Genomic DNA, 16,511 nt, shown 5'->3' with positions numbered 1-16,511 from the left:
CTGTTGGAAAAAAAAGTTTGACAGAACAATATGTTTCTAATTCACAATGTACCATATAATCCTTTTATGTCAGTATTTTGACAAAGAGAGAAAGATAACTGAATTAAACAAAACCTTTTCAGTAATGTTATCAATTGCATTTTATTCCATAAGACTTATTATTACTTTCTGATGAACTAGAATCTAATTGCTAAATGATCATCAGGTTGCTTTTGGTACTAAAGCTCTACTATATGCTAGGAATGACACATTTGTTTCTGATACATGCTGCTATCAATTTCTGTCAAATTTTAAGTCATATTAAGTTTATAGTAAACCATGTCCTATTTTTTTAAAAACAAAATAACCTGTTGTCGCAAACTTTTGATTATACATAATAATGGAGCAGGAAGAGGCAACACATGATGTAATACTCAAGGCAAAACAAACTGCTGACATTTGGTACGCTGCTTTCTGGATGCCTTTGTTCACATGCCATTATATTCCCTAGAGCACTAGGCATTCAGTGCTTCTTGAGTGAATAGCTGTATATTCCCAGAAATAAATAATACAAAGCTAGCTTCTGAGGTCAAGCAGACATGTGGATATGCCATGTCTGCTTTGCTCACTGTAGTATCTCTGGAGTCTGCTAGCATGGTACCTGGTACAGAGTAGACAACACTGGTGAAAGGAATAGTTAACAGTTCTTAAGTATGGCCTGTGAGGTAAGCACCTTTGTCTTTAGGGATTCAAGAGGGGAGAATGGTGGACTACACAATCAAATGGTAGTTTATTATGCAACATGCTCCCCCCCCATTTAATAATAAAGTCTTGGAAATTGTTCCACACCACAACAGAGACCTTTTCTTTAATGGCTACATAAAAATCTAATCATCATCATCATATTATGTATATCATACTCTGTATCAAGCTCCTTTCTCAGATCTCTGTAAGTATTTATAAATTCTTACAATCATCCTCAGAGATATGTACTGTTACTCTCTAATTTATACATGAAGAAACTAAGGCAGAGATGGTTTAAGTATGTCCAGTTAACTGGTGGAACCAAAAACTGAACTTCCTTTTATGTTTGAATTTACTGAGCATAAAATTAAACAGTATGTGAAGAGTTTCAGAATGAAAGAGAGATAAATACATAAGGCAACAAAATAGAGGAGAAAATGAAATGTATGTAAGAACAGCATTAGCATAGTGATGATAACGTAAACACATCAGGTGTATGAGGGAGACAAGGAAGACTGTCTCATAGGAATGTGGGGAGAGAGGCAAAACAAAGGTAAGTCTACAGCTTCCATAATGTGCAGTCCATGGCTAATGCCTAAAACTTGACAAATTTTAAGAAGTATAAGTTAGTTACTTAGAGATACGGAGGCAAACACCATGAGAATCAGCTCAAAGAACTGAAAGTGATAACTCTGAGGAAGGGAAAAAGGGGTACAAAACCTACAATAAAAGTGACTGGGAACAAACATGAGGGAACCTTCTGATGGTGAGAAACTATTTTATATCTCACTAGGGGTGTATATTACACAGGTACATGATTTGTCAAAGCCTGTCAAACTATGTACTTAAGATTCACTGTGTATAAATTCTGCTTCAAAACAAGTATTATTCAACAAACGTTTGACACTATTTATTTCTCTCAGACAAAAGAAAAGCAACCTTAAATTGGTCTCAAAATGACTTACGTTATTTAGATTAATAATTTTGAATCATGAAATATGATGATTAAAAGATTAAAAGCTGCATTTGTTCTACAGGCTGTACTGGGTCTAAATGCTGTTACTTCAGTAAACAATGGCCCACATTCTAGCAATCTCTTTAAAAATACGTAAAGATGTAAGAAGTATGTATGTAACAGTAAGTAATAAAGTTGTCTTAGAGGAAAACTGTTAACTTTTAATGAGCTTTGAAATTCAAGGGAAAAAATGTAAACAAAAAAATCAGAAGTCAGAATTTCTAATAGATGTGTTCAGTTCAGTCGCTCAGTCATGTCCGACTCTTTGAGACCCCATGAACCACAGCACACCAGGCCTCCCTGTCCATCACCAACTCCTGGAGTTTACCCAAACCCATGTCCATTGAGTCGGTGATGCCATCCAATCATCTCATCCTCTGTCGTCCCCTTCTCCTCCTGCCCTCAATCTTTCCCAGTGTCAGGGTCTTTTCAAATGAGTCAGCTCTTTGCATCAGGTGACCAAAGTACTGGAGTTTCAGCTTCAACATCAGTCTTTCCAATGAACAGCCAGGAGTGATCTCTCCGAAGAAGCATCAATTCTTCAGCACTCAGCTTTCTTTACAGTCCAACTCTCATATCCATACATGACCATTGGAAACACCATACCCTTGACTAGACGGACCTCTGTTGGCAAAGTAATGTCTCTGCTTTTTAATATGCTGTCTAGGTTGGTCATAACTTTCCTTCCAAGGAGTAAGCGTTTTTTAATTTCATGGCTGCAGTCACCATCTGCAGTGATTTTGGAGCCCCAAAAAATAAAGTCAGCTACCGTTTCCACTGTTTGCCTATTTGCCATGAAGGGATGGGACCAGATGTCATGATCTTAGTTTTCTGAATGTTGAGTTTCAAGCCAACTTTTTCACTGTCCTCTTTCACTTTCATCAAGAGGCTCTTTAGTTCTTCTTCACTTTCTGCTGTAAGGGTGGTATCATCTGCATATCTGAGGTTTCTGGTATTTCTCCCGGCAATCTTGATTCCAGCTTGTGCTTCTTCCAGCTCAGCTTTTCTCATGATGTACTCTGCATAGAAGTTAAATAAGCAGGGAGACAATATACAGCCTTGATGTACTCCTTTTCCTATTTGGAACCAGTCTGTTTGTCCATGTCCAGTTCTAGCTGTTTCTTCCTGACCTGCATACAGGTTTCTCAAGAGGCAGGTCAGGTGGTCTGGTATTCCCATCTCTTTCAGAATTTCCCACAGTTTATTGTGATCCACACAGTCAAAGGCTTTGGCATAGTCAATAAAGCAGAAACAGATGTTTTTCTGGAACTCCCTTCCTTTTTCCATGATCCATCGGATGTTGGTAATTTGGTCTCTGGTTCCTCTGCCTTTTCTAAAACCAGCCTGAACATCTGGAAGTTCATGGTTCATTAGGTTGGGGCAGAAGTAATTATGGTTTGCGTTGTTGAACTTTGCTGATTGATACTGGGATATGTTCTTAAACACATTCTTAAATTATGTTATACATTATTTTAATGTGCATTTCTTGCTTATGTTTTTTGCTAATGACTTATTACCTGCTGTTTATATTTACTTTAGAAATGCTGCTAGATAAAAGGTAAATTTGAGCAATTCTTTAATTTGAGTTCTAAATGGGTTGTAAAGCAGCAGAGACAATTTGCAACAACAATCAATGCATTTGGCCCAAAAACTGCTAACCGATGTACAGGGTGCAGAGGTGGTTCAAGAAGTTTTGCAAAGGAGATGAGAGCCTTGAAGATGAGACGCGTAATGGTTGGCCATCGGAATTTGACAACAACCAATTGAGAGGATCACTGAAGCTGATCCTCTTAAAACTACACGAAAAGTTACTGAAGAACTCAACGTCAAGCATTCTATGGTTGTTTGGCATTTGAAGCAAACTGGAAAGATGAAAAAGCTGGATAAGTGGGTGCCGCATGAGCTGACTGAAAGTTACTGTTTTGAAGTGTCATATTTTCTTATTCTATGCAATAACAACAAAACATTTCTTGATTGGATTAGTATGTGTGACAAAAAGTAGATTTTATACAACAACCAGTGATGACTAGTTCAGTGGCTAGACCGAGAAGAAGCTCCAAAGCACTTTCCAAAGCCAAACCTGGACCAAAAAAGGTCATGGTCACTGTGTTACTGTTTGGTGGTCTGCTGCCCATCTGATCCACTAGAGCTTTCTGAATTCTGGTGAAACCATTATATCTGAGAAGTATGCTCAGCAAATTGGTAAGATGCACTGAAAACAGCAATGCCAGCAGCCCACACTGGTCAACAGAAGAGGCCCAATTCTTCTCCATGACAATGCCTGACTGCACGTTGCACTAACAAACTTCAAAAGTTGAATGAAATGGGCTACAAAGTTTTGCCTCATCCTCCATATTCAACTGACCTCTCACCTACTACCACTTCTTCAAGCATCTCCACAACTTTTTGCAAGAAATCACTTCCACAAACAGCAGGAGGCAGAAAATGCTTTCCACGAGTTCATCAAATCCTGAAGCATGGGTTTTTACACTACAGGAATAAACAAACTTATTTCTCATTGGCAAAAATGTGTAGATTGTAGTGGTTCCTATTCTGATTAATAAAGATGTGGTCAAGTCTATTTATAATGATTTAAAATCCATGGTCCAAAACCACAATTACTTTTGTATCAATCTAATAAATGTCTATATTAGTGAATAGATTAAAAAAATTAAAAAAAAAATTAAACCATTCCTAAAGATATGATTATATTCCCAGATAATCACGATGGTGTGATCACTCACCTAGAGCCAGATATCCTGGAATGTGAGGTCAAGTGGGCCTTAGAAAGCATCACTATGAACAAAGCTAGTGGAGGTGATAGATTCCAGTTGAGCTATTTCAAATCCTGAAAGATGATGCTGTGAAAGTGTTGCACTCAATATGCCAGCAAATTTGGAAAACTCAGCAGTGGCCACAGGACTGGAAAAGGTAAGTTTTCATTCCAATTCCCAAGAAAGGCAATGCCGAAGAATGCTCAAACTACCGCACAATTGCACTCATCTCACACGCTAGTAAAGTAATGCTCAGAATTCTCCAAGCCAGGCTTCAGCAATACGTGAACCATGAACTTCCAGATGTTCAAGCTGGTTTTAGAAAACGCAGAGGAACCAGAGATCAAACTGCCAACATCTGCTGGATCATCGAAAAAGTAAGAGAGTTCCAGAAAAACATCTATTTCTGCTTTATTGACTATGCCAAAGCCTTGACTGTGTGGATCACCACAAACTGTGGAAAATTCTGAAAGAGATGGGAATACCAGACCACCTGACCTGCCTCTTGAGGAATTTGTATGCAGGTCAGGAAGCAACAGTTAGAACTGGACATGGAACAACAGACTGGTTCCAAATAGGAAAAGGAATACGTCAAGGCTGTATATTGTCACCCTGCTTATTTAACTTATATGCAGAGTACATCATGAGAAATGCTGGGCTTGAAGAAGCACAGCTGGAATCAAGATGGCCGGGAGAAATATCAATAACCTCAGATATGCAGATGACACCACCCTTATGGCAGAAAGTGAAGAGGAACTAAAAAGCCTTTTGATGAAAGTCAAAGAGGAGAGTGAAAAAGTTGGCTTAAAGTTCAACATTCAGAAAACGAAGATCATGGCATCTGGTCCCATCACTTCATGGCAAATAGATGGGGAAACAGTGTCAGACTTTATTTTTCTGGGCTCCAAAATTACTACAGATGGTGACTGCAGCCATGAAATTAAAAGACCCTTACTCCTTGGAAGGAAAGTTATGACCAACCTAGATAGCATATTCAAAAGCAGAAACATTACTTTGCCAACAAAGGTCCGTCTAGTCAAGGGTATGGTGTTTCCAGTGGTCATGTATGGATGTGAGAGTTGGACTGTGAAGAAGGCTGAGCGCTGAAGAATTGATGCTTTTGAACTGTGGTGTTGGAGAAGACTCTTGAGAGTCCCTTGGACTGCAAGGAGATCCAACCAGTCCATTCTGAAGGAGATCAGCCCTGGGATTTCTTTGGAAGGAATGATGCTAAAGCTGAAACTCCAGTACTTTGGCCACCTCATGAGAAGAGTTGACTCATTGGAAAAGACTCTGATGCTGGGAGGGATTGGGGGCAGGAGGAGAAGGGGATGACAGAGCATGAGATGGCTGGATGGCATCATCGACTCGATGGACGTGAGTCTGAGTGAACTCCGGGAGTTGGTGATGGACAGGGAGGCCTGGTGTGCTGTGATTCACGGGGTCGCAAAGAGTCGGACACGACTAAGCGACTGAACTGAACTGAAAGATATGCAATAATGTTCCTCAATGAATCTAACTGTCCAAAAGTAACTTCTATGATCAATTTCTTGTGTATTCTTCCATAAATGCTCTATGTATATATAAGTTATTGGGTGTGTTTTTAAATAAAGGCACAAAGGGAACATTTATTTTTTGGCATATTGCTTTCCTTTGTATTCACACACACACACATACACACAGAGGAATATTACTCAACCTAAAAAAAAGGAAATCTTGTCAACTGCAACAACATGAATGAAACTGGAGGGCAATGTACTAGGTGAAATAAGCCACAAAGAGATTCACAAATACTGCATCTTAACATTTATATGTGGAATCTTAAAAAGGGGAAAAAAAAATTAAACTCATAGAAGCAGAGAATAGAAAGGTGCTTGTCAGGGACTGGGAGGTAGGGGAAACAGGGAAAGGTTGGTAAAAGAGCACAAACAGCTGTAAGACAGAATTTAGGTGAGCTGTGGGCAAAGTGGATAAACCGGGTCAAAAGGCACAGACTTCCCGTTTTAAGATGATTAAGTACTGAAAGGGTAATGCAGCGCAGTGATAGAGTTAATGGTGCTGCACTGCACATGTGAAAGTTACTAAGAGGACAGGATCTTAAAGGTTCTCACCGTAAGAAAAAATATTTGTGATTATCTATAGTGCCCTTCCCTGGTGGCTCAGAAAGTAAAGAATCTGCCTGCAACGCAGGAGACCCAGGTTCAATCCCTGGGTTGGGAAGATCCCCTGTAGAAGGAAATGGCAACCCACTCTAGTATTCTTGCCTGGAGAATTCCATGGACAGAGGAGCCTGATGGGCTACATTCCATGCAATTGCAAAGAGTTGGACATGACTGAGCAACTAACACACGGAGATACATATTAATTAAGATTTATAGTGGTGCTCATTTTGCAATATACATAAATATTGAAACTAATATAATGTTATTTGTCAATTATACCTTAATAAAAAATTAAAATAATAAGCTTTAAAAATTTTTTAAAAGATGAATAAGGTCTGAGAAGCTAGTAAGTAACACAGTGACTATAGCTGATAACACTGTATTGTAGAACTGAAATTTGCTAAGAGAGTAAACTTAAACATTCTTACCAAAAAAAATTAAAAAAGTAAATATGTGAGGTGATAAATGTGTTAACTTAATGGGGGAGTTCTTTCACAATTTATATGTATATCAAATCATCATCATGTACACTTTAAATATCTTAATTTTTATTTGTCAACTACATGTCAATACAGCTTGGAAAAAAGAAAAATAATACATCTTAGAAATCCACATTTGCACATAAAAATCTATTTTTATTCATTTTCATGATCGTATGGTATTCTATTGTGGGGCTATACCATAATTAATTTAACTAGTCACAAATGACAAATATTGGGTCATTTACAGCTTTTGCTGTTATAAACACTGCTATGATAAAATCTTTGTATATAGTCTTTACTCATTTACATAACCAAATCTGCACATTGATTCTATTACAATGGGGGACATCTAAAACTAAAATAGTCTGGTATAAAATGCCATGGCCAAGAAAGAAGGAAAAAAATGTATCTCCCTGCCTGTCTTAGGACACAAGGTACTAGTTGGCAGCTTTACAACTGCTGTTCTTTTCTACATAATTACAGTTAAACTGGCTTTTGGAAAATTAGAAAACTTACTGCACTGTTAACTTCTATGGCTGCAATTTCCAAATAATGACCCATTTTCCAAAACATACTCTCCAAACACAGATCTGAAAACTTTTATACCAGATGGTTTAGATGGTGTACCTGGGAGAGCTTGGATTTGGATCTCATTCATTACCTCTAGTTCTTCTCTGGGCCACCAATCAAGCATCTCCCTCTCTGCTCAATTTCCTACCTCCCCTTTTAAATGCAATCAAGCCTCAGATCTTTCTTAGAAAACAAAACCCAGGAAACAATTGTCTCATGCACACAGGCTTCTCAACTATATTCTACAGAGAGTAGAACATGTTTCCTTAATATCAATTCAAACCTAAATTTCTATTAGTTTCCTCAGCCAAAATACCAAAAAAAGCTATTTTGCTCAAGTCACCAATATCCTCTATTAAATGCCAAATTAAATAAAAATTTTTTCACGTTGTACCACCTCTGAAGTTTCCTTTGTTGGATTTTGTTTCATTCACTGCTTAATATTCACTGCTTAAATATTGGCATTTCCCAGGGTTCTATCTGTGTCCATTTTCTCCTGCCAACCCAGGGTAGCAATCTTTTTCTTATACTTGAATTTGCTGACGAATTCTAAATCTTTCCATCATTACCACAAATAACTACCTACTATGTACCCCTGGATACCCCATTAATGCCAACAAATAAAAGTGTCTAAATGTAAACAATCCCCTTGCCCAGTAAACTCAAAGACTTCGAATCATGTGCATTAGTATCACTATGTAATAGGCTGTTCAAACCAGCACCCACCCAGAAGTCATCCCAGATCCTACTTGGGCTTTTTTCTTTTTAATCACTGAGTTCCCAAATATATTCACTGAGTCCAGTTGTCATGAAGTCTCTTATCATTTTAAGATGGCAGCACAAGTGACTCCCTACTTCTGATCCTACCTGCTTGTATTTCACACTGGGGACCAAGTAATCTTTCTAAAATGCAACACTGATCATTTCCTTGCCTTACCTCAAATTATTCTGATGGTCTTCCATGTCCACCCAATACGTTCAGGACAAAAGATATTTCAAAATCCAGTCGTTGCTTACCTTTCCAGCCTTACTGTAGGCCATCTTTCCTCATGTACCCAAATTTCCAGCAATTCCAAATTATTTGCTGTTTCCTGTACACAACACACTTTCTTTACAACTCGATGGTTCTTCATCCCTTGTTTCAACTAGCTAATTTCTACTGTCCTTCAAATTTTGGTAAAAAACCACCCCCTTGGAAAATCATCTCTAATCCCTTTAGGCTGAAGAGGATAATGTCTTAGGTTCATATACCTGTAATACTCTGTTTTCACAGCCTTCATCCCCTCTATTCACCCTCAGTTAAGAGCTCAATTAACTTGTTAACCACAGTTAACATACCGGTAACTTAAAGGCAGAAAATGGTACTTAGCACAGAACTAGGCACATAGTAAGCACAGTAAATGCTACTGAGTCCATGAGTCAAGGAAGGATGCTATGAGCCCTTCTCATAACCCTTTCAACCCTATTATTCTCTGTTTATCTTGTATTGATCATTAAAAAGAATACCAAGAATTGTTTATGAGAAACCTAAAATTTTTACTTATAATTTGGTGACAATTACTTAAAAATGGAGCTAATAGGGCTCATCAGATTCTTCTAAACCAATAATGACATTAAATTTCAGTGCATTAATTTTTACTAGACTAAATCTTAAATTGCAGTACTTGAACTTGTTCTCTAAGTTTGAAAAAAATCTTGATATGAAGAGTAATTACACATATTCTTAAGTAAAAATCTGAAATCAATTTCATATTGTTATCACCATGCCCCACCTCTATCCTAGACCAGCTTAGTTTTTAATAATCTGCTTCTAATATTAACCTATTATTACTGCACAGAAAAGAATTTTCTTTTAGTAATAATTAACTATAAAATTGCTTTCAAATTCAAACTAAATTAGAAAGAGAATAATGCACAACATATGAAGACCATGGAAATTAATACTGAAGACATACCAGGAAAAAAAGTAATTAGTCAATTTAAAACAATCTTCATATATTAATAGAAAAGTAGCCCTAATGACAAAACATACTACACGTAATGCTCACCTTTAAGGCCCCATAACATAATCCATACAGTAAGGCTACTGCCACGACGCTACAGGCGAAACTGTAAAGCGCTGCAAGCAGGCTTGTGGTGGCTAGACAGGAGAGGGAGCAGAAATCAACATCCATAAATGTATACATGGGTGGAGAAAACTTGTATAAACAAGTCACTGAAAAGCACTTAAAATGATATGATACTGAGTATAATTAAATATCTACTTGCTCAATTTATGAAAATTGAGTTTCTCTTTATCCTGTCCTTTCAAAAAATTTTGAAATGATAAAGGTTTATTACAGACAATTTCTGATACAAGGTAAAATATATTCACCTTGGAAGGAATAAAGTAATAAAAATCTTTTTTTATTTTACTACTATATCTACAGTAGAAAAAATTATACCTATATTGTGCTTTAAGAATGTACCTTATTATTTATAAAAGTTTGGGAAAATAAAGTTCAAAGAGCCTCAAAAGAAACTAGAAATGTATTTTCACTAAAAGATGTTAGTCTGTCTATTTAAACAGAACTTGTGCTACCCACAGAAGTAAATTTATATTCCTATAATTAATTAATTTTCACAAAAAGTATAGATCTGACTAATTACTAACAACAAAAAAACAGATCCAATGGGATTACTAATAATAAGGAAGAAAGGATGGCTAAGATAACAGACTTCAACAGTAATTTTATATGGTGACCTTAAAAAAAACTACAAGAAAAATTTTTCTTTAGGAGATATTAAAAAGCTTATACCTTACAAGTTTATAAATTATGATGAAGCCCACTATTATAAATTATCTACACTAAACCTTCTCCATAGATTAATATAGCACCTATAATAGCCCCCCAAATACTCAAATTGCTTTCTACCCATTAAGTTGTGCTGAACACCAACTGTTCTTAATTCATGCACCTTCAAAACTTCAAACCATTAAAAATGCTCTAGATACACAGCAACATAGAAAAAGCTTAGTTTCTATTTAAAATTTAAACCATAATATCAACACTTTATCAGTAGAGGTAATTTCAATGCTGTACTTGGAAGATACAGACAGCAAAATGTGATGAATAAGGGTCAGTAATTTCTTTCCCTTTCATATTTTTTTTCCTAACTGTGCACTCATCTCTCAGTAAAATGTTGGATGGTTAAACTAAATAAAGGCATATTTTAACCTCAGTTAACCACAGACCAAAGTGTTATTTTCAAGTTCTGCAGAACATTATTCCAGAATAATTTTATTTTTGTCTTATTTTGAAAATAAAATGTACATACAACAGGGGAATACATTTCTAACGGTATCAATTCATATTCACATATTCTACTCTAAAAGCAGAGATATTTCTAAAAATCTTATTTAGTAAAATGTAAAAGCATTCTGGTTTAGGTGTCCCACTTTTGCTTTATTGACTATGCCAAAGCCTTTGACTGTGTGGATCACAACAAACTGTGGAAAATTCTGAAAGAGATGGGAATACCAGAACACCTGACCTGCCTCTTGAGAAACCTGTATGCAGGTCAGGAAGCAACAGTTAGAGCTGGACATGGAACAACAGACTGGTTTCAAATCAGGAAAGAAGTATTGTTACCCTGCTTATTTAACTTATATGCAGAGTATATCATGAGAAATGCTGGACTGGATGAAGCACAAGCTGGAATCAAGATTGCTGGGAAAAGTATCAATAACCTCAGATATGCAGATGACACCACCCTTACGGCAGAAAGTGAAGAACTAAAGAGCCTCTTGATGAAAGTGAAAGAGGAGAGTGAAAAAGTTGGCTTAAAACTCAATGTTCAGAAAACTAAGATCATGGCATCTGGTATCATCACTTCATGGCAAATAGATGGGGAAACAGTGAAATAGTGGCAGACTTTATTTTTGGGGGATCCCAAATCACTTCAGATGATGACTGCCGCCATGAAATTAAAAGATGCTTGCTCCTTGGAACAAAAGTTATGACCAACCTAGAATGCATACTAAAAACCAGAGATATTACTTTGCCAACAAAGGTCAGCCTAATCAAAGCTATGGTTTTTCCAGTAGTCATGAACGGATGTAAGAGTTGCACTATAAAGAAAGCTGAGCACTGAAGAATTGATGCTTCTGAACTGTGGTGTTGGAGAAGACTCTTGAGAGTCCCTTGGACTGCAAGGAGATCCAACCAGTCCATCCTAAAGGAGATCAGTCCTGAATATTCATTGGAAGGACTGATGCTGAAGCTGAAACTCGCAATACTTTGGCCACCTGATACAAAATGACTTGTTGGAAAAGACCCAGATGCTGGGAAAGATTGAAGGCAGGAGGAGAAGAGGACAACAGAGGATGAGAAGGTTGGATGGCATTACCGACTCAATGGACATGAGTTTGAGTAAATTCTGGGAATTGGTGATGGATAGGGAGACCTGGCATGCTGCAGTCCATGGGGTCACAAAGAGTCGAACATGACTGACCAACTGAACTGAACTGATTCTAACAATGAAACAAAGCTCTGAAACTAAATATATAGAATATCAAATGTATACACTAATTCAAAATGTAAACATAATGCCACATATCAGAGCTCAAACTACTTGATCTTTTATAAATATTTCATGAGTCTATATAAGTTCCATGTAACTCACTGTAACTTTAAGGTAACAGTATTTTAACACTTGTTACAAATCAACTCCATTATTCCCAGATCTTTCACTAAAGTAGCAGACTTGACTATTTTTTTCCTATCTACAAACTAATCCCTGTTCAATCTTTAATTACTAAATAGTGCATTTTCTAATTTCACTTCTAAAATAAAAACTGAAAAAGCAACTTAATGGTCAGTTTATTGTTTAATGATCTGTAAAAGTAATACTTTAAACTTAATTTTTATAAGGAAGTACTCACCATTACCACCAAAGATATGAATATCCAATTGTTCACAAAGGTACATTACAAATGTATTCACCTGAGGCAGGAGACCAATGAAAAATACTATTGGAAAACAGAGTGTAAACACTATAGAAGGAAAGAAAAGCAAGTTAAAAATAGCATGTCACATCCATCCCTTTGTTCATCTTAAGACCATAAAATAAATGATAAAAAGGAACCCAAAATTAACATAGATTATTAAGCAAGTTTCTTACAATTGCTTAAAACTACTAAGCAAATTTCTTAAAGTTACCATTTTAAATTATTTCTCTACATACCTGGCTGAGTATTAAATAATCTTTCCAACTATGAACAATTTGGTGTTTCATGTAATAGGAACCTGAGATAAAGATCCAAGGAAAATCTCTCATTCCATCGGCTATATTTGTTCATCATCAGTTTTTTCATTCCTAACGCCCTATAGTTTTTTCGTTCTTTAGTGAGAAGATGGCAATAAATAGCAAAATAAGTCCACTAAAACTATTTTTACCTATATAATCAGTCTACTGATCAGTGAATGGTTTGCATACAAATAATGTTAAGACCTACAATACCTTAAGATGACTCACCTATAACTAAATCCCTGGCCGATATAAGCACAAGAGGACTGGTGAAAGTTATTCCATATAATTTGAACTTGGTTGTCGTTAGGTTTCTGCTACCATAATCCAATAGCCAAATAAGACCACAGCACAAACAGAAATAAACTGGTCTACTGTAGGCAATGATACGATTATGACCCTGAAAATGACATTAAAAAGAAGTCAGTTTAGTTAATTTGAAGAGTCACAACTAGCTACTGAGATCTTTGATGGCTTATATTCTGAAGATTCAAAATGTTTCCATACGAAGTCAGGTTTCTGACTGTGGCAGAAGGGAATTACAAATATGGAAAGGAGGAAGAACAGAATAAACCTTAGGATGTTAGATTGAAATTAAGTATCAGTATGAACTCATTATTTTTAATAATGCAGACAGATGAAGAATAAATGTGTGACTATGTGTGTATACATATATTTTTCTAGTTTTATCCACTGAGAGGACCTAGTGGCAATGACATTCTAGTAATAAAGATTACTAGCAAACCGATCTTAGTTTATAAATAACAATGCTCAATAAAAGGAACCAAGGATCCACAGAGAAAAGGCTGGTTTCAGGCTAAGACGGGGAAAGTATAAGATGAGCCTGGTACAAATTATTGTGCTCCTAATGGAGAAAAAACTTTTAAAATGATAAAAGTATGTCAAAAGGACAAGGAAGGCAGCTGATGGGTTCTCAATGGTCAAATCAGGGACAATTTGAACATCAAAAGTAATGATAGTAACATTATGGTCCATTTAATAAAGTAAGAGTCTGTGGATCCACACCAATACAAGAAAAGGGAAAGTTCTTACGATAAGAAGTCAACTAATAAATATAGAAGGAAACATGGACCTAAAAAAATCACTATTTGGTCACCAGCCAAGAAATATCAACAGATATTAAAAACAAGTCGGTGGAGATATGCAGAGCAACAGGATATATACACAATCTCAAGTATCTCCTATATAGTTATTGACTACAAGAGAAAAATGATTAGAGTACTGGTTCTCAAGGGGCGGGGGCAGGCAGGGGGTGGGGGGAGATTTCACCCTCCAGGGGACGGCTGGTGAAGTCTGCAGACACTGTGGTTGTCACAACCAGGGTGAGTATGCTGTTGGCATCTAGTGGGTAGAAGTCAGAGATAATGCTAAACATCCTACAATGCACAGGACAGAGCCTCCCCACACCCAGCTTTCAACAGACAATTATCCAGCCCAGAATGTTAACACTGCAGAGTTTGAAAAACACTGCAGACACTACCCTTAGACAAAAGATCAGTTATCACCAGTAAAAGCATACATCAGTTATCATGTGCTTCCTTAAATGATACACTGAGAACACATTGCTTTTGTAATATTTCTATCAAAAAAGCACAGCCTGTATCTAATAAGAAATATCAAAGTCAAATTGAAGGTCGTGTATAAAATAGCCTGTATCCATTAAAAATGTCAATATTGTGTCAAATACTGAGGAACTGCTCTAGATTAAAGAAGACTACCAAGAACAAATGCACAATCACCGAGTTTCTTCTGCCAATGAGAAAATACTACCACAAATCTTAATTCAATCTGACTTATGACCAAAAAAATGGTTTTTGAGGAATGTCAAGGAATCACAAGTTGTAGGTGTATCAGAGTGACTTACATGTCTAGGAGAAGAAGAATCTGGTTGAACACTCTGAAAAAGAACAGAAAGATAGATTATATTATTGAAGACCTGGGAATTTTACATTAACTTCCAAAATACCTGAAATAATTTTAAGTGAATATTCCATAGCTAAGTCATGACCTGTGGAGAAGGCAATGGCACCCCTCTCCAGTACTCTTGCCTGGAAAATCCCATGGGCAGAGGAGCCTGGTAGGCTGCAGTCCATGGGGTCGCTAAGAGTCGGACACGACTGAGCAACTTCACTTTCACTTTTCACTTTCATGCATTGAAGAAGGAAATGGCAACCCACTCCAGTGATCTTGCCTGGAGAATCCCAGGGACGGGGGAGCCTGGTGGGCTGCCGTCTATGGGGTTGCACAGAGTTGGACACGACTGAAGTGACTTAGCAGCAGCAGCAACAGCAGCAAGCCATGACCTGTAGGTCATTAATTCTGCTGAAGCATCAACAGAAGATGAAACATCAGCTCCACTCAAATCCTTCCTAACACTTAACCTTATTATGTTTCTGAAATAGCATAAGATGATCTAGCATATGAAATAGCATAAGATGGATCTATCAGCATAACAGCTGATAGATCCATCTTACTCCTTGGCCCATTAGAACATCTAAGTACAATTAAGGCAGAATGCTTTCTTATGGCAACATCACTCCATTCAGGACATGCACAAACTATGAGTGAGCCTATAAAAAGGATTCCAGTTATGCCCCAAACTCAAGCTTACTGAACAATTCAATGGCAGTTGTATTAAGTATACATTTAATACGATGCATTTTCACATCAAACTCAAATTTAGGTTATATCCTTCTAAGAGACCATCAATTTTCCATAAAAATGTTCAAAAGGTATTATGCAGTTACCTCCCAAATGATGACTTTTCTCCCAAGTTGGAGTTCATTTTCAACAGCATACCAAAGAATTTCACTAGGACAGTCTATTGCCATCCTGTAATTCAACACTGGACTAAGATCACAGAGTTTGGCACATAGCCCTTGTCTAGTCTCTTTAAACTCAATTTGAATGTTTATCCTCCTAAAGCTCTGTTCCTGCCTTTCTTACTTCTGTTTATGATATTACTATTCTTGTAGTCAAGTAGATTTAAAAAATCTGAAATACTAAAAAAATCGCATTCATCTTTTTGCCTTTTCATATCTAACCATATTAAGCAGTGGACAAAATTAGAAAATTAGAAACACTGAACCCAGGGAATGAATTCAAATGGTTTAAGGCAATAAAGGGATGGTTTAATGGGAACTGAAACAAAAAGGCCAAAGTCCAGAAATTTTAACACAGAATCACCAAATTTAATCAGAGAGACTTTAGGTAATGCTATTAAAGGTCAAGAAGGAAGGAGCAGAGGCTCTAAGATCTGGGTCGGTGTACTACTACCAAATCCTAGAGGAGGAAATGGCAATCCACTCTAGTATTCTTGCCTGCAGAATCCCATGGACAGAGGAGCCTGGTGGGTGACAGTCCATGGGGTTACAAAGAGTCAGACACAACTGAGTACACACACGTACAGACTATGATCAAAAGCAAAAGAACTGGGAGAGGAAAAGATCAGAAGACGACCGTGTGCCCTTTTCAG

General features: G+C 36.9%; 1 protein-coding gene across 6 annotated transcripts in view; it reads right to left on the bottom strand.

Moving 5' to 3' along the window:
- PCNX1 (pecanex 1) overlaps positions 1 to 16,511 on the bottom strand; it is a 184,376-nt gene that overhangs the window by 62,455 nt on the left and 105,410 nt on the right. For all 6 annotated transcript variants that reach the window (XM_027552305.1, XM_027552307.1, XM_027552306.1 and 3 more), the window contains 4 exons: positions 14,901 to 14,933; positions 13,244 to 13,415; positions 12,651 to 12,761; positions 9,775 to 9,866 (listed from right to left, as the gene is read on the bottom strand). In XM_027552305.1, the coding sequence (XP_027408106.1) occupies positions 9,775 to 9,866; positions 12,651 to 12,761; positions 13,244 to 13,415; positions 14,901 to 14,933 (408 nt within the window). The remainder of the gene's footprint in view (positions 1 to 9,774; positions 9,867 to 12,650; positions 12,762 to 13,243; positions 13,416 to 14,900; positions 14,934 to 16,511) is intronic.

The sequence above is a fragment of the Bos indicus x Bos taurus genome, chromosome 10 (genome assembly GCF_003369695.1).
Source record: "Bos indicus x Bos taurus breed Angus x Brahman F1 hybrid chromosome 10, Bos_hybrid_MaternalHap_v2.0, whole genome shotgun sequence".
NCBI classification, from domain to species: domain Eukaryota; kingdom Metazoa; phylum Chordata; class Mammalia; order Artiodactyla; family Bovidae; genus Bos; species Bos indicus x Bos taurus.
This window is presented reverse-complemented; position numbering and strand designations above follow the sequence as displayed.